The 20079-nt window shown below is 39.8% G+C and overlaps 1 protein-coding gene across 1 annotated transcript in view; it reads right to left on the bottom strand.

The window, feature by feature from the left end:
• Nucleotides 1-20079, bottom strand: part of SSU72 (SSU72 homolog, RNA polymerase II CTD phosphatase) — a 195692-nt gene that overhangs the window by 130017 nt on the left and 45596 nt on the right. The window contains exon 2 of the mRNA XM_053690534.1: nt 8567-8710. Within this exon, the coding sequence (XP_053546509.1) occupies nt 8567-8710 (144 nt within the window). The remainder of the gene's footprint in view (nt 1-8566; nt 8711-20079) is intronic.

The raw sequence follows: 20079 nt of genomic DNA on the forward strand, positions 1-20079 counted from the left end.
TGAACTCCAACTGATACCCTTGAGACACGATTTCCAGTGTCCAGGGATCCTGAATGTCTCTTATCCAAGCCTGGACGAATAGAGAAAGTCTGCCCCCTACTAGACCCTGTCCCGGATCAGGGGCCACCCCTTCATGCTGTCCTGGGAGCAGCAGCGGGCTTCTTGGGTTGTGTACCCTTGTTTCAAGCCTGGTTGGGTCTCCAGATGGCTTTGGCTTGAGAAAAGTTCCCTTCCTGTTTAGCGGCAGAGGAAGATGGGACTCCTTTGAAATTACGAAAGGAACAAAAATTACTCGTCGTCCCCTTTGCTTTTTTTTGTTGCTATTTCTCTGATGGGACCACAATAGAGTCAGTCGTCCAGAGTCATCAAAACCTCTTGCAGCAAAAGGCGGAGGTGTTCAAATTTAAATCTGAAGGACATGACGTCCGACTCTGTCGGGGGTAATGCATTTCCTGAGTCGACAGTTCCCCCTCAGACAGGGCCTCCCTACCCCCCAATTCAGAGCCCTGGGAAGGTATATCGGAGATAGCCATCAAAGCATCAGAAGTGGCAGGGACTATACAAGTCTGTCCTGCTGCGTTTGCCCTGTAAAACTGGCAACTTACATAAAACTTTTGTAAGAGTGGATGACATAACTGCAGCCATATCCTGCAGAGTGAATGAAGTAGACGCCGTTGAAGAACATGGCGTCGCTTGGGCGGGCGTTAAAGGTTGTGACGCTTGGGGAGAAAGTTGTGGCATACATTGAATCTCATCAGGCTGAGAAACATCCTTAGATACACTTGCATTAAAGATAATTTGTTCTTTAAATTGTAAAGCCCTCTCGGTGCATGTGGGACAAAAAGTAATAGGGGGTTCCACATTGGCATCTAAACACATAGAACAAGTATGTTCGTGAAGCTCAGCCATGACAATGTTAGTAATAGCAATATTGGTCGTGGTACAATTTAAAAATAACAACTCTAGTAAAAATAATTTTTGCAAAACGAGTGCACTGCGACTTTAAAAATAAAACGCTTTAGTTTTTAATGGACATAATGTAAAAACAGTCTAAAAACAGGGGTCACTATAATGACTATCAGATCACCCTTATAAGAGTACACTCTACAAACTTATCAAAGTAAAACACTTGCACCACGCCACAGCTCTGCTGTGGTGCCTACCTGCCCCCACGATCCAGTCAATAATACTCCGTGGACTGCGTGCCTAAGACCGCTTGTGAATCTTTGTTTAATAAAACAAGCGGACTTAGAACACCGGAGCCTCGAGGTACACTGCCGGAACCTTGAAACCAACTGCACGATAGAGCGTGCAACGTTAAGCCCCGGCCTTCGTGGGCGTAGCCTAACTCAGATAAGCAGCACAGCATGGCCTACACAAGTTGCAATACAAACACCAAAATAAAACTGAACCGCACTCATTCAAAATTCCCTTTGAATAAAGAATGCGCCCCCTTTCATATTCATGTATAAACACCGGATTATAGGAACACATATCCCCAGCGTCAAGCCCACTCTCAATGCTACCGGACTAAAATTCAAAAAGCCCGGTATCACTCACAGCTGAATTCCTAGGTTACCCTAACATGTCAGCCCGTAAAATATCAGGGGAGAAACATCCATGCATATCACACACTCGCAAGTTGATTACTCCTCCTTGTTGTGGAAAATAATGGCCAGTCTGTTCTGAGCTTATATTCGATTCCCCAGAAACAAAAACTGTACATACCTCAATTGTGGTTCAGGCTGCACCTGTCCCACACGAAGAAGAGAGTCTTTCATTACTTCCTGCAGATCTGTGGGGACAAACAGGGCCTTAGATAATATCTGCCAAGACCATCAGTAGGGCAGCAACAGTATGGGAGACACAGAAATGTAGAATCTCCTCAGCTCCCATAATTGAAAAGCCTGCAGCTTTACCCATGAGAAAAATAGCACTCACTGGCACTATATTAAAATGATAAACTCTTGATTGAAGAATCTAAACTACCACCTCACCTCTTCCTATCACTAACACAGACAAAGAGAATGACTGGAGTGGGAGGGAGGAGCTATATATACACAGATCTGCTGTGGTGCTCTTTGCCTCCTCCTGCTGACCAGGGACGTAATCCCATAAGGATGAAATCCGTGGACTCGTCATATCTTGTAAAAGAAACTTAAATCATAAATAGAATCAAACTGAAACAGCTGCCTGAAGAACTTTTCTATCATAAACTGCTTCCGAAGAAGCAAATCCATCAAAATGTTAGAATTTAGTAAATGTATGCAAAGAAGACCAAGTTGCTGCTGTGCAAATCTGATCAACTGAAGCTTCATTCTTAAAAGCCCAAGAAGTGGAAACTGATCTAGTAGAATGAGCTGTAATTTACCAGACTCCCAATAAGCTTGATGAATCAAAAGCTTTAACCACAATGCCAAAGAACGGCAGAAGCCTTCTGACCTTTCCTGGAACCAGAAAAGATAACAAATAGACTAGAAGTCTTCCTGAAATCTTTAGTAGCTTCAACATAATATTTCAAAGCTCTCACCACAGCCAAAGTATGTAAAGATCTCTTTAAAGAATTCTTAAGATTAGGACACAAAGAAGGGACAACAATGTCTCTTATTAAGGTTAGAATCCACAACCTTAGGTAAGAATTTAAATGAAGTCCACAAAACTGCCTTATCCTGATGAAAAATAAGAAAAGGAGATTCACAAGAGAGCAGATAATTCAGAAACTCTTCTAGCAGAAGATGGCCAAAAAGGAAAAACACTTTACAAGAAAGTAGTTTAATGTCCAAAGAATGCATAGGCTCAAATGGAGGAGCCTTTAAAGCCTTCAAAACCAAATTAAGACTCCATGGAAAAGAGATTGATTTAATGACAGGCTTTATACGAAACAAAGCTTGTACAAAACAGTAAATATCAGTAAGTTTAACAATTTTTCTGTGGAATAAAACAGAAAGAGCAAAGATTTGTCCTTTCAAGGAACTTGCAGACACACCTTTAACCAAACCATCCTGAAGAAACTGTAAAATTCTAGGAATTCAAAAAGAATGCCAAGAGAATTTATGAGGGGAACACCATGAAATTAAGTCTTCCAAACGCGATAATAAATCTTTCTAGAAACAGATTTACGAGCCTGTAACATAGTATTAATCACTGAATCAGAGAAACCTCTATGACTAAGCACTAGGCGTTCAATTTCCATACCTTCAAATTTAATGATTTGAGATCCTGATGGTAAAACGGACCTTGAGACAGAAGGTCCGGTCTTAATGGAAGCGGCCAAGGTTGGCAACTGGACATCCGAACAAGATCCGCATACCAAAACCTGTGAGGCCATGCTGGAGCCACCAGCAACACAAACAATTGTTCCACAATGATTTTGGAGATCTCTCTTGGAAGAACTAGAGGCGGAAAATATAAGCAGGTTGATAACACTAAGGAAGTGTCAATGCAACCAATGCTTCCGCCTGAGGATCCCTGGACCTGAACAGGTACCTCGGAAGTTTCTTGCTTAAATGAGATGCCATCAGATCTATTTCTGGAAGACACCACATCTGCACAATTTGAGAACACACATCTGGGTGGAGAGACCACTCTCCCGGATGTAAAGTCTGACAACTGATATAATCCGCTTCCCAATTGTCTATACCTGGGATATGAACGGCAAAAATTAGACAGGAGTTGGATTCCGCCCAAACAAGTATCCAAGATACTTCTTTCATAGCTTGTGGACTGAGTCCCACCCTGATGATTGACATATGCCACAGTTGTGATGTCTGTTTGAAAACAAATGAACAGTTCTCTTTTCAATAGAGGCCAAAACTGAAGAGCCCTGAGAATCGCATGGAGTTCCAAAATATTTATTGGTAATCTCTCCTCTTGAGATTTCCAAACCCCTTGTGCTGTCAGAAATCCCCATACAGCTCCCCAACCTGAAAGACTTACATCTGTTGTGATCACAGTCTCGGTTGGATAAACTAAAGAGGCCCTTAGAATACAATGGTGATCTATCCACCAAGTCAGAGATAGTCTAACATTGGGATTTAAGGATATTAATTGTGATACCTTTGTATAATCCTTGTACCATTGGTTCAGCATACAATGGTAGAGAGGTCTCATAAGAAAATGAGCAAAGGGGATCGCGTCCGATGCTGCAGTCATGAGACCTAAAACTTCCATGCACATAGCTACTGAAGGGAAAGACTGAGACTGAAGGTTCCGACAGGCTGCAACCAATTTCAAATGTCTCTTGTCCGTTAGAGATAATGTCATGGACACTGAATCTATCTGGAAATCTAAAAAGGTTACCCTTGTCTGAGGAATCAAATAACTTTTTGATAAATTGATCCACCAACCATGTTTTTGAAGAAACAACACTAGTTGATTTGTGTGAAATTCTGCAGAACGTAAAGACTGAGCAAGTACCAAGATATCGTCCAAATAAGGAAACACCGCAATACGCCGCTCTCTGATTACAGCGAGTAGGGCACCAAGAATCTTTGAAAAGGATTCTAGGCGCTGTCGCTAGGCCAAAAGGAAGAGCAACAAATTGGTAATGCTTGTCTAGAAAAGAGAATCTCAGGAACGGATAGTGATCTGGATGAATCGGAATATGAAGATATGCATCCTGTAAGTCTATTGTGGACATAATGCCCTTGCTGAACAAAAAGGCAGAATAGTCCTTATATAGTCACCATTTTGAAAGTTGGTACTCTTACATATCAATTCAAAATTTTTAGATCCAAAACTGGTCTGAATGAATTCTCTCTTTCTTTGGGACAATGAATAGATTTGTATAAAACCCCAGACCCTGATCCTGAAACGGAACTGGCATGATTACCCCTGATAACTCCAGGTCTAAAACACTTCAGGAAAGCCTGAGCCTTTACTGGGTTTGCAGGGATGCATGAGAGAGAAAATCTCATAGGTGGTCTTACTCTGAATCCTATTCTGTACCCCTGAGAGACAATACTCTGAATCCATTTATTTTGGACCGAATTGGTCCAAACATCTATGAAAAATCTTAATCTGCCCCCTACCAGCTGAGCTGGAATGAGGGCCGCACCTTCATGCGGACTTGGGGGCTGACTGATCTCTTAAAAGGCTTGGATTTATTCCAATTGGAAACAGATTCCTTGGGGAGGGATTAGGTTTCTGTTCCTTATTTTCTCGAAAGGAACGAAAACGGTTAGCTTTAGATTTACCCTTAGGTCTTTTATCCTGAGGCAAAAAAAACTCCCTTCCCCCCCAGTGACAGTTGAAATTATTGAATCCAACTGAGAACCAAACAACTTATTACCTTGGAAAGAAAGATAGCAATCTGGACTTAGAAGTCATGTCAGCATTTCAAAATTTAAGCCACAAATCTCTTCTAGCTAAAATAGCCAAAGACATAGATTTAACATCAATTTTGAGGATATCAAAAATGGCATCACAAATAAAATTATTAACATGTTGAATCAAGTTAACAATGCTAGACAAATCATGATCCGATACTTGTTGCGCTAAAGTTCACAACCAAAAAGTTGAAGCAGCTGCAACATCAGCCAAAGAAATTGCAGGCCTGAGAAGATGACCTGAATATAAATAGGCTTTCCTTAGATAAGATTCAAGTTTCCTATCTAAAGGATCTATAAAAGAAGTACTATCTTCTGTAGGATAAGTAGTACTTTTAGCAAGAGTAGAGAGAGCCCTATCAACTTTGGGGATCATTTTCCAAAACTCCAATCTAACTGCTGGCAAAGGATACAATTTTTTAAACCTTGAAGTATGAATAAAAGTAGTACCGGGTATATTCCATTCCTTAGAAATCATATCAGAAATAGCATCAGGAACTGGAAAAACCTCTGGAATAACCACAGGAGGTTTTTAAACAGAATTTAAACGTTTACTAGTTTTAATATCCATATCCAATGTAATCAACACTTCTTTTAACAAAGAACAAATATACTCATTTTAAATAAAGATTTGTCAGTGTCAATATCTGAGACAGGATCTTTTGAACCAGATAGATCCTCATCAGCGAAGAATAATTCAGTATGTTGCCGGTCATTTGAAATTTCATCAACTTTATGAGAAGTCCTTCTACGTTTATTAGAAGGCGGGGTGGCAGACAAAGCCTTCTGAATAGAATCAAAAATTCTTTTAAATTTACAGGTATATCTTGTGCATTAGATGTTGAGGGGACAGCAACAAGTAATAGAACTACTACTGATGGATACATTCTCTGCATGTAAAAGTTTATCATGACAACTATTACAAACCACAGCAGGAGATATAACCTCCACAAGTTTACAACAAATGCACTTGGCTTTGGTAGAACTGTTATCAGGCAGCAGGGTTCCAACAGTGATTGCTGAGACAGGATCAGATTGAGACATCTTGCAAATGTAAGAGAAAAAACAAAGCAAAATTATTAAATTTCCTTATATGGCAGTTTCAGGAATAGGAAAAAAAATGCAAACAGCATAGCCCTCTGATAGAGAAAAAAAGGCAAGAGGCATATAGGAATGGGGTCTTAAATAATGAAAATATTTGGCGCCAAGTATGACGCACAATAGAAAAATATTTTTTGGTGCCAAAAACGTCCGGAAATGACACACCCGCGTCAGATGACGCAACCTTGTGAAGGACTCGGCGTCGACTAAGATGCCGGAAAAGACGAATTTGCGTCATTGAACGTAACTTCCGCCAAAAAATCTCATGCCAATAATGACGCAATAAACTTTGGCATTTTGCACCCTCGCGAGCCTAATTCTGCCCGCGAATTTAAAACAGTCAATTTGAAAAAGAGACTATACCCCAGGTAAGAGATACATTTTTCCTAAAAAAAGCGTTTCCCAGATATGAAACAGTCTGCAAAAGGAAATAAACTGAAAACCTGGAAAATATAAGTACAATACATATATTTAGAACTTTATATAAATACATAAAGTGCCGAACCATAGCTGAGAGTGTCTTAAGTAATGAAAACAGATAGCCAAACCAGTACTGAAACTGTTATCAGTAGAGGTAAAGGTATAAGAGAGTATATTGTCGATCTGAAAAGGGAGGTAGGAGATGAATCTCTACGACCGATAACAGAGAACCTATAAAATAGATTTCCCATGGGGAAAACCATTGCATTCAATAGGCGATACTCCCTTCACATCCCTCTGGCATTCACTGTACTCAGAGGAATCTGGCTTCAAAATGCTGAAAAAAGCATATCAATGTAGAAATCTTAGCACAAACTTACTTCACCACTTCCATGGGAGGCAAAGTTTGTAAAACTGAATTGTGGGTGTGGTGAGGGGTGTATTTATAGGCATTTTGAGGTTTGGGAAACTTTGCCCCTCCTGGTAGGATTGTATATGCCATACGTTACTAGCTCATGGACTCTTGCCAATTACATGAAAGAAATAGTAAAGTTGATACCCGTGTGTAGATAGATGTATGTTTATATATACAGACATAATTCTGCAATACTTAGACTTAATTTTTTTTTTTTAGACATCTCTTGAAAAAATATCCCAACCTTTCTCTTAAACCTAGAGTAGTTAGTTAATTTACCATAGTTTGTTATTTGTGTCTCACGTCTCTTATTTACATTTTATTGACCAGTCCTTAGAAGATATCACTGTCGCAACCAGTGAAAAACTAGTTGGCAGTGCAAAAAGAAAAAAAAAAAAGAAGTCCTAGATTTCTGATAAGCCTGTAAATTCAGATGAAAGAATAGTTAGACAAATTATAGGAAAATGTACTCTACAACATGGATTACATATATGTAAAACTAATCTTTATGTATAACCCCCCCCCCCTTCAAATAAACAAAAACAACCCTGCTATACCTGTAAAGATACATATATTAAAACCAGATGGCATCAAATTACAAATCCTCTAAAAATAGTAGTTACTAGTTAGGTTTGCAATATAAAATATATAAATGAAAAAAAAAAAGTCCATAAAAACGTGCTTACCGCTCAAACCACATCATTTATAATTTATAAGGCGGCACAAAGTAGTGCCTGCACATAAACAGAGCAGCCAAAAAAATGGCAACTGTAATTCAAGGTAAAAAGCAAAAGCATGCATATCATGGAGACTGCATGACAAGTGCCTTAAAGAAAAAAAAACAATGGCTTTTCAGCTTGATAAGCCAAGGAGCAAATAAAGTGAAAAAAGAAAATGTTTACTAGGTTAATAATACTTACCCATAACTATATCACACCTACAGATGACCTGAAATATACTATATTGGTTGGTATTCTTTTAATGTTCTTGGTGTCTTAACTTGGAACTACCTATTTCCCTTTAATCATTTTCTAAAGATATGAACATATTTTTCCCCATCAAATATTTGCACTATATTTTATGTCTCACTACCCCACAAGGTTAATAGTGTAACTAGTTATAAGTGAATTATTCACGGTGGATAGGAGGCAATGTACTATGCTCACAAAAGCAGCTCCATTATTATTCAAACCTGCCTATCATCTCAGACTGTTTAAGTTGCCAAATGCATATTCAAAGCATTGATTTACACCTCTGAGTTGAAACCTTTTTGGTTTAAATAAAATGAATTCCACTGGGATACAGTTCTTTGTCTTTCTTAAGTAGATCATTGTACATCTGTTCATATGTGGTTTTGAAATCGTAAACATTAGGTTTGTCTGGCGCTGGTCCGGGAAGTTTCACATGTGTTCCAGTTCCAAAGGATCTGACATTAAATGATCGTTTGCTGAAAGACAAAAAAAATAAATAAAAATTTAAAAAAAAAAGTTTCTAAAGGATATTAACTATACATACACATGAATGCATTTTATACACTATAGGATACAAAAGACTCAAAAGGAGTTTAATATCCCATTAATTATTCTGTATGTAGATTTGTTTTTAACAAGGATGTACCCTATACAGTTTTTATAAGGGTTTTTGGCCCTGTAATAGTGCAGGTCACACCAAAAGCGTGAGCAGAGCTATAACATGCCTCACTCCCGGAAGCATCAGGCTATATCACGGTCTTGCTGCTGTCTGAGAGGGACACAACTTTTTCAATTAAAAAAAAAAATGACAGCTGAAGGACAGGGTGTTGGCTGTCACTAAAGGGTTAAGTGTCTTAAATGGAAGAGTACTGTAAAATGTGTTATCCCATATTGTATTTCCAGTGACTTGTTATAACAGTAGCAGAATATAAAAATTAAAAAAATATATTTAATAAACCAAAATGAGCATCTACCCCCCCCCATGAAATAGCTGGGTTTTTTCGACACCACAACCAATCAAAAATAGGTTGAGCTTGCAGAGAAATCAAATCTTATTAATTCACTTTTTATACATACAAATGCTTCCTTTTCTTATGTGTTTGTATACTGAACCCCAAAAGACACGACAATTGAAAATTAACATATTACTTATCTCTCCAACCTCCCACTGAGAGCTTAATTTCGTCTGCTGGCTAAGTTTACATAACTTTCCTATAGGCAATACTTAGGTTTTGAAAATCTCAGTATAGGTGGCGGATACCACAATCAAAAGCAGCTATTTAAAATAAAAGGTAAAAGATATATTTGTAAACAATGTAATAAACTTCAGCTGGTAAAATGGATAATGATCACATTTAAAGGGGAGAACATTTTTACAGTACATAAACTAGAGCCATTCAAATACACACAAATGTACATATTTTTTTCACACCTGCCTCAGACTACTAGTAGCATAGATAATTCATACTAAGGGTGGAGACCCCAATTCCTTGGGTAAGGGAGCTTAGCCCTGACCATGGGGGTTTGGAAAGATTTAAAACAAGTAGTGTTAAATGGTCTCAGTTTAAATTACATAAGGTGGACTTCTCCTATGGGGAGTTCTTCCTTTGTAAATGTAGTCTAGACACCCAAGATAAGCATTTTATAAATATTTCAGAACTCTACAACTATACACACAGAAAAACCTTTATTTTCTGTTCTCTGCTCTAGCCAGTTATAACTGAAGTAAATTAACTACTGCAACAATTTTTTTTTTACTTTGCACAGATATTTGGGTGTGCCAGAAGGAAATTGAAAAGTAATCCTCCATAATGAATCTACTGTAGCATGCAGTAGGGAAGACTCTGGTAGCCACAGGCCTATTAGTTTAAAAGGTACATTAAACCCAAATTTTTTCTCTTTCATGATTCAGATAGAGAGTACAATTTTAAACAACTTTCTAATTTACTTCTATTATCTAATCTGTTTTATTCTGTTGGTATCATTTGTTGAAGGAGCAGCAATGTCTAGATAAACCTTTCAGCAAATGGTAACAAGAGAAGGAAGCAAATTAAATGATAGAAGTCAATTGGAAAGTTTTTTTAAAATGGTATTCTCTATCTGAATAATTAAATAAATTTTGGGATTTATGTCCCTTTAACTTTATTAATGGGACTTCTTACATAAAGAACCAAAACTGCATGGTTTTACATCAGCTCTGTCCAGTGTGGACCAGTAGATTTGGCTTATCCAGATTTTAGATAGGAACTATCTACTAGAATAGATTAACATTTTGTGAATAACATTTTCCTTCCTTAAATGAGAAAAAAAAACAAAAAAAAAAAACCCTTTGATAAGTTTAAGAGTTTGAAAAAGAAAACCTCTCCTCCAGATGGGTCGATAAAACTGAAATGCAGAAAGAGTACATAACTCAACTCAAACTCAATTGACTTAAATTATTGAAAAGAAAACTAAAGAAATCCTTAAAGATCAAAATATGCCACAGCAATGACGTTGGCATGCTTAAAAGAAAAACAACTATCCCCTTTGAAAAAAGGACAAGTTTAAAGAGAAGAAAGATTGCACAAAGTACTAAGATATTAAAAAACTGTAACCTTGCCTCCAGAGGATACAAATTCCTTGCACTCTCCAATCTCAGACTGCAATCCAATCCAAGATACAGCAGTCAATAGAAAATATTGTCCAAAAGGATGTATAGAAAACTCCAGAAAAAACTGGAGTGGAAAATAAACCACTAAGACAAGGATTGTTTTAAAGAGGAATCAAAAAATGGAATATTAAAACAGATACTTACTTGCACTCCCCAAGGCAGAACACTGTGCGACCTGCGTTCTTATTGCAGAAACTGAAGGGTCTCTGCAGAAAGAATGGCAGTGGCACAGAGCACTTTTAATTTCTGCCTGCAGGTGTCACTGTTCCGTTCTATCCCAATGGAAATATATGCTACGTTCCTCTCTTTTCAATTTCCTCTCACTTCCTGATCTCCAGTGCGGTACAGGGCACAGCTCATTGCAGAAAAGGTAAGTCAGGGATTAACAAATGTATTCTAGGAGTGTAGGAGCCAACCAAAATACTTAGATTTATTTTTTTATTAATTATTCTTTAATATATATTATATAGTGGGTATATGGTGTATACACAGGCTGTACATGAACCTGTCCTCATGCACACAGAGTAAGGGCAACAAACACAGCAACACCAGCTTCTTAAAGACACTGCCGAAAAAAATTTCACTAAAAAATAAATCTCATTGCAGAAAATGTAAAAAAGTTCTACCTCTGGGTGTGCACTAAGAAAAGTGCATGTTCTATATCAGACTTATCAATTTAGCTTGCTAAGGAACATCTGACAAAACCTCTCACTGGAAAAAACGAACAAGCAGCTTGGATCTGCACAGATCCAAAGAAAAAGTTGCATGATTTAATTTACCAAAAATTTTTCAGAAATAAAAGACACAACTTCGAACTTTCTAAAAATTGAATCTCCTGCGATAAGAACTTTATAATGTTAAAAATACAGCTTTTGATTATGAATGTGTTCAGCTAGCTCCCAGTAATGCATTGCTGCTCCAACAAAGGATATCAGCAAAATTGACATCAGAAGCAGATTGGAAAGATGTTTAAAAATGTATGCTCTATCTTAATCATGAAAGAGAACAAATTGGGTTATGTCCCTTTAAGGATAGGTATATGAAGGAAAGCATCCTACAAATATAATTAATCATTTAATACGGCAAAATGGATCGAACAATCCATCTAGAAAAATAAATTGGACACCGAGTCCACAGATTATCAATTACTGCTGGGAATCAATTCCCAAGCTAGAGGACACAGATAAGGGAGGGACAAGACAGGTAACCTAAACAGAAGGCACCACTGCTTGAAGAATCTTTCCCCCAAAATAAGCCTCAGCAAAAGTATCAAATTTAGAAAAAGTATGCAGAGAACCAAGTTGCATCCTTGCAAATCTGTTCCACTGAAGCTTCATTTTTGAAGGCCCAGGAAGAAGAAACAGCCCTCGTGGAATGAGCTGTGATTCTCTCAGGAGGTTGCTGACCAGCAGTCTCATAGGCCAAACGAATAATACTCTTCAGACAAAAAGAAGCAGTAGCTTTCTGACCCTTGCGCTTCCCAGAGAGAAACAAACAAAGCAGAGCACTTAGTCGCCTGAAAATAGAATTTCAGCGCATGGACAACAAACGCTCCTTATAAGAAGAATTAGGACACACTGAAGAAACAATTAAAGGGACACTGAACCCAATTTTTTTCTTTTGTGATTCAGATAAGAGCATGAAATTTTAAGCAACCTTCTAATTTACTCCTATTATCAGATTTTCTTTATTCTCTTGGTATCTATTTGAAATGCAAGAATGTAAATTTAGATGCCAGCCCATTGTTGAACAACCTGGGTTGTCCTTGCTGATTGGTGGATAAATTAATCCACCAATAAAAACGTGCTGTCAAGAGTACTGAACCAAAAAAAAAAATAGATGCCTTCTTTTTCAAATAAAGATAGCAAGAGAACGAAGTAAAATTGATAGTCTGAGAAAATTAGAAAGTTGCTTAAAATTGCTTTCTCTATCTGAATCATGAAAGAAAAAAAATTTGAGTTCAGTGTCCCTTTAACTGATTAATATTCCTGACCGAAACAACTTTAGGAAGGAAATCTAACTTAGTACGCAGAACCACCTTATCAGAATGAAAAATAAAAATAAAGGGGAACATTGTAGCGCCAAGAGTCCTGAAAAAAGTAAAATGTCAAAAAAAAGGAGCAGCACCGCAAGTAAAGCCGTTCAATGCTCATTTATCTAGGGACATTTATGAGGTCCCTAATAAATAAGCATTGAACAGCTTTACTTGTTGTGCTGCTCCTTTTTTGGACATTTACACTGAATAATTTGGGCCACCTCTGTCATGGCCAAGGAACTCCAAATTCCTCCCTGGTGGTTGATGTACTCCACCGATGTAATGTTGTCCGACTGGAATCTGATAAACCGGGCTAAAGCTGATGCCAGGCTAGTAAAACTTTGAAGATAGCCCTCAGCTCTAGGATGTTTATGGGGAGAACGGACTCCTCCCAAGTCCATAGACCCTAAGCCTTCAACGAGCCCCAGACTGCTCCCCAACCCAGCAGGCTAGCATCCGTGGTCACAATCACCCAGGAAGACCTGCGGAAGCAAGTTCCCTGGGAGAGGTGTTCCTGAGACAACCACCACGGAAGATTCTCTTGTCGCCTGATTCAAATTTATTTGCAGAGACAGATCCGCATAGTTCCCGTTCCATTGTCTTAGCATGCATAATTGCAGAGCTCTGAGATGGAACCGAGCAAATGGGATGATGTCCATGGATGCTACCATAAGACCAATTACCTCCATGCATTGAGCCACTGACGGCCGAGGAGAGGACTGAAGGGCAAGACAAGAGTCGAAAATCTTGGATTTTCTGACCTGTCAAAAACAAAATTCATCGATAGGGAATCTTTTATGGTCCCTAAGAACACTACCCTTGTAGCTGGAAAAATTCACTAAAAAAATTTCAGCGCAAAAAGTGAAGAAAAGTTCTGCCTCTGAGCAGGTAAGCATACCATCTTAAACATGGTAATAAAAAGCCCCCCTTTTATTCATAAAAAATTTTTTATGCTTAGCAGATAAAAGAAAGGAATTTATCTGGTAAGCATATTTTTTTTCCCAAAGGCAGGGAAAGTCCACAACTTCATTCCTTACTGTTGGGAATCAATACCCAAGCTCCACAAGACACTGAATGGGAAAAAAAATAAAAATCTGTGGAGGGAAAAAAAAAGAAATGCGTACCCTAATCTGAGGGCACCACAACCTGCAACACCTTTCTCCCAAAAGCTGCTTCAGTCGAAGTAAAACATCGACTTTATAAAACTTAGAAAAAGTATGTAAGGAGGACCAGGATGACCCTCATCAACCACAAGGATAAGGAAGTTGCAGTAGCCTTCTAGCCCTTGTGCCTACCTGCATAAAGAACAAACAAGGATGAAGATTGTCTGAACTCCTTTGTGCCTTGAAATTCTACCTTCAGGCTACTAACATCCAGATTGTGGAGCAATCGTTCCCTTGCAGAATAAGAATGGGGACAAAAAGGAAGGAACCACAATCTCCTGATTGATGTTGCGATCTGACACCACCTTAGGAAGGAACCCTAACTTAATACATAAGACAGCCTTATCGGCATGGAAAACAAGGTAAGGGGAATCACACTGTAAAGCAGAAATCTTAAAAAAACAAAAACAAAAAGAAAACTTTCCAGGACAACAGCTTAATAACATCATGCATAGGCTCAAACGGAGCTTGCTGCAAAACACGAAGAACAAGATTGAGGCTCCAAGGCACAGCAACAGGTTTAAATACAGGTCTGATTCTAGTCAGAGCCTTAAAGTACGGTACGTTCGGAAGATCAGCTAATCTCTTGTGCAATAAGATCGATAGGGCCGAGATCTGACCCTTCAGAGAGCTGGCAGATAGGCCCTTCTCCAATCCATCTTGGAGAAAAGATACAATTTTAGCAACCCTCACTTTGGGTCATGGAAAACTGCCTTCCTCACACCAGTGCAGGCAAGTCCTCCACACCTTATGGTAGATGCATCGAGTAACCGACTTCGCAGTTTTCCACCTCCGGGACGTGTATTGCTGACAGAAGGCAGTTGCGAGCTTCCGCCCATTGTAAAATTAGACACCTCCATCGCTAAGGAAATTCTTGTTCCTCCTTTATAGTTGATGTAAGTGACTGAAGTTATGTCGGATTGGAATCTGATATACTGGGCCGAACCTAGTTGGGACCATGCCCTCAGCGCATGGTGAATCGCCCGCCATTCCAGAAAATTGATCGGAAGAGAAAGTTCCTCTGGAGACCACAGCCCTTGAGCCTTCCTGGAAGGCCAGGATGGTCTCAAGCACGTGCCTAGAGATAGGTGATCTTGACAGAGCCACCAAGAGTCTCTCGTCAGGCTGTCCAGAGCAATCTGTAGAGACAAGTCTGAGTGATCGCTGTTCCATAGTCTCAGCATACATAATTGTCCAAGATGGAATCGGGCAAAAGGAATAAAAATGTCCATACAAGATACCATTAGCCCAACTACCTCCATGCACTGGGCCACTGATGGTCTTAAAGTGGCCTGGAGGGAGAGACAACTTTGCAATCAGCTTGGAACGTCTCTGATCTGTCAGAAAGATCTTCATGGACACCGAGTCTATGACAGTACCCAGAAACACTACCCTGGTACTGGGAAACTAAGAACTCTTTTCCAGATTTATCTTCCATCCATGTGACCGAAGACTCAAAAGAAATGTTCCCTTGCTAAATAAAAAAGATGGAGCCTGTACCAAGATATTGTCCAGGTAAGGGGCTGCTGCAATCCCCTGAAATCTGGTCACAGCTAGAAGAGCACCCAGAATCTTTGTAAATATTCTGGGAGCAGTAGCTAAGACAAAATGGTAGTGCTATGAACTGGAAATGGTGGTCCAGAAAAGCAAACCTCAGGAACCGAAAATGATCCTTATGGATCGGAACATGAAGGTATGATCGGATAGTCACCATTTTGAAAGAAGAGACTGAGAAATTGGGCGAAAAGTTTCATCCTTGTTGGGAGCCACGAAGAGGTTTGAATAAAACCCCAGTCCTCTTTCTAAGACAGGCACCGGGATGATTACTCCCAAAGATGATAGATCCTGGATGCAATCTAAAAAAGCTATCCTCTTCTCTGGTCTTGAAGACTGTCTGGAGAGGAGGAATCAGCCACTGGGAGGATGAGATTTGAATCCTAGCCTGTATCCCGGAGATATAACCTCTAACACCCAGGGATCCTTAACCAGGCCTCTGTGTAAGGGGCAGGTTGTTTTTTTTGTTTTTTTTTTCCCCTCAATTTGGTCCCGGATTGGGGGCCGCCCCTTCATGCAGACTTGTTATCTGTGGGCTTCTTGGTCTGCTTGGACTTGTTCCAAGACTGAGAAGGCTTCAAAGTGCCCTTGGGCTGTTTTGGCTTGGTGGATGATTGAGTCCTTTGCTTGTCTGAGCAGAAGGAATGAAAATTAGAGGACTGATGTCACTTAGGTCCAGCTTTCTTATCCTGGGGTAGGAAAGCACCCTCCCCCCCAGTAACCGTGGAAATTATGGAGTCCAGACCTGGAACGAATAATTTCCCTTGGACAGTAGGGAATGAAGTCTGGATTTAGAGACTATATCCGCTAACCAAAACATCAACCAGAGGGCCCAGCATGCTAGTACAGCATAACCTGAATCCTTTGCATTCAAGCGAACAATCTGCATATTCGCATCACAGATAAAAGAGTTGGCAATCCTTAGTGCCTTAATCCTATCCTAAATATCCTCGGGGGGGGGGGGGGGGTACCAATAAGTAGCTGCCCCCGCAACAGCTGCAACCTCTGCCGCAAACTGGAAAAGAAAACCCATGTGGTGAAACATCTTTCTCAAATAGCCCTCTAATCCATAGGTTCCATACACTTTAGGAATGGAACTCTACAATTCCAAATGCGAATCAGGAACTGGGAATAATTTTTTTTTTTAAAGGTTGAAGGGGAAAAAGGTGTTCCAATCCTTACCCATTCGTTCACAATAAATATTCGAAAAGGTCTGTGGAACCTTCTTGTCCTCGTAAACTTTATTTAGTTTAGGGATCCTAGGCTCCTCAGCAAGCTTAGCTTCTGGAACTTCTAGCGTAGATAAAACCTTTTAGATTAAAAGAAAACAAATCTGTTCAATTTTAAAGTTGGATTCCTCTGCGGCAGGAGGTTTAACTTCTGATTCAAAAAGTTCACCCACTGACGCAATGGAGGTTAACTCATCTTTAGAGAGATGAGACAGACTAGTTAGATCTGACTGAAAGGAAGGAGTATCTCCAAAATCAGCAGCACTGTGCACAACATGAGTAGGCATGCCACGGGGAACTGCATGTGAAGGGTTAAATCCGGCTTGCGGAGTGAGGGTAGGCATCTCCTGGACAATAGAGTCCTGAGAGGTGAATGGCTCAGAGGGGATAATTTTATCAGGTGTTAAGAGATTCAGACCTTTTCCTAGACTTTAGAACAACCCCCCAGGCAGAAGGAACAAAGTTGAGCAGGTTGACAAACCATGGCCTCCTCACAATGTAGGCAATTATTCAAGATAGACACAAAACCCTCTGAAGGGTTAATCTCTGTGTCCTCCATAGCTGGATATTGAGTCTCACCAAAAAAATTAAGTAAACAGAGGCACCTCTACCCACCCTAAGGCTAGGGTACTCACCACCTCCAAGAGACCCAGACCAGAATGAACACTCCCCGTAGTAAGCTCTTGCGCTTTCCCCAACCCTCCTAGGAGAATCGGAGCAGCAAAACTGAAAGGAACGCACCCGGTCACGTGGTGCGCATGATAGGACTGCCTCTAACTGAATAGAAAAAACGCACAAAGCTAATTATTGCTGTGCAATACAAAAAAGAAAAAAAAAAAAAAAGTTGTCCAGCGTTCCCCTGCCTGAGTGTATCACCCTTCAGAGCCAAAACCTCTATTCACATGTTACCTGATTAAAGGGACACTGAACACTAATTTTTTTTCTTTCACGATTCAGATAGAGCATGCAATTTTAAGCAACTAATGTACTCCTATTATCAATTTCTTCGTTCTCTTGCTATCTTTATTTCAAGAAGGCATCCAAGCAAATTTTTGGTTCAGACCCTGGACAGCCCTTGTTTATTGGTTGTTGAATGTATCCACCAATCAGCAAGAACAACCCAGGTTAAACACCAAAAATGGGCCGGCATCTAAAATTACATTCTTGCATTTCAAATAAAGATACCAAGAGAATGAAGAAAATTTGATAATAGGAGTAAATTGGAAAGTTGCATGCTCTATCTGAATCACGAAAAAAAAAAAATTGGGTTCAGTGTCCCTTTAAGGAACTACACGGTACATAAGTTCCTAACTGCTCCAATAAATCATCTCCCTCCAAAGGAGATATTGTCCAAGATCCTCTATGGGTAGCTGAACGTCACTGACCAAAAGGTGTCCCTGACAAATCATAGGGGAGATATAAACCCTACTAGGCACATTCCAGTAAGAAAATAAAAAAGGACTCTCCCTCCAGGATCCATGCTGTGGAGCAGATACAGCATATCATGGAGTCACAGTCTTTCTGCGTATATTGACAGGGACCTAAATAAGAAAGAATTAACAGTGTAGCTCATTAACACTTGTTATTCAGGGGCTGTTAGAGTGATTATCTAGATTCAGAACAGAGGACATTCCCTGCACATCTAGACACTAACTCATCACTACTCTCACTGAGAGATTTACATGATTACTTGAACAAAATCCCATTAAAGGGCTAGCCATATCTTGACACTTTCTCTGCCATCCTCCTCTAGTGAAGAAATAACTGGGGGGATAGGGGAAGTAGGAGGGATATTTATAGCCTTTGGCTGGGGTGTCTTTGCCTCCTCCTAGTCACCAGGTGTTGATATACCCAACAGTAAGGAATGGGGAAGTCATGGACTCTCCCTGTCTTTGGAAAGAAAAACAAAAATGTATGCTTGCCTGATAAATTTCTTTCCGGGCATGAAGGTTCCACAACATCATTCCAATTACTAGTGGGATATTCAACTCCTGGCCAGCAGGAGGAGGCAAAGAGCACCCCAGCAAAGCAGTTAAGTGTAACTTCCCTCACCCATAATCCGTCATTTAGCCGAAGGATAATGGAAAAAACACAAGGGTGAAAAGGTGCCTGTGGTTTACTCAAAACACAAAACAAAAAACCTGCCGAATTATAATTGAGATGACGGGGTCATGGACTCTCCCATGCCCAGACAGAAAGAAATTTAATCGGGCAAGCATAAATTTTGTTTTCTTTCCTATGGCATGGAGAGTCCACAACGTCATTTCAATTACTAGTGGGAACCAATACCCAAACTAGGAGGACACGGAATGAACAGGCCGAAAGTCGCTTGTAGGTAAAAAAACTTTAGAGCACGCACAACATCCAAGTTATGCAAGACGTTTCTTTTTAGAACGAGGATTAGGACAAAAAGGAGGAACAACAATTTCCCCGATTAATGTTTTGATCTGACACCACCTTAGGGAGAAACCCCAATTTAGTACGAAGGACCGCCTTATCTGCATGAAAAATAAAGTACGGGGAATCGCCTTGCAGAGCTGAAAGCTCAAACTCTGAGTGGAAGAAATAAAACCTTCCAAGACAACAACAACAACAACAACATGCATTGGCTCAAACTGAGCCTGCTGCAAAACTTTGAGAACCAGATTAAGGCTCCAAGGAGGAGCAACAGGTTTAAACACAGGCTTGATTCTGACCAGAGCGTGAAAAAAAAGCTTGAACATCTGGCAAATCTGCCAGATGTTTGTGTAGAACAGAGCAGAAATCTGACCAATCAAAGTACTGACTGACAAACCTATCTCCAGGCCATCCTTAAGAAAAGATAAAATACAGGGAATCCTCACCCGGCTCAAGGAGAAACAGTTAGATTCACACCAATAGATATATTTATGCCATAACTTATGGTAAATCTTGCGATTAACCGGTTTGCGAGTCTGAAGCATAGTTTCAATGACCGCTTCAGAAAAAAACACGTCTAGACAGAACTAAGCGTTCAATCTCCAAGCAGTCAGCTTCAGAGAATTTAGGTGTGGATGGAGGAAAGGACCCTGAATTAGAAGATCCTTCCTCAGAGGTAACGTCCAAGGAGGTAGAGATGACAACCTTACTAGATCCAAAAACCATATCCTGCGAGGCCATGCAGGAGCTATTAGAATTACTGATGCTCTCTCCTGTTTGATACGAGCAATGATTTACAGAAAGACAGAAAACGGGT

This window comes from Bombina bombina, chromosome 8 (genome assembly GCF_027579735.1).
Source record: "Bombina bombina isolate aBomBom1 chromosome 8, aBomBom1.pri, whole genome shotgun sequence".
Classification (NCBI taxonomy): domain Eukaryota; kingdom Metazoa; phylum Chordata; class Amphibia; order Anura; family Bombinatoridae; genus Bombina; species Bombina bombina.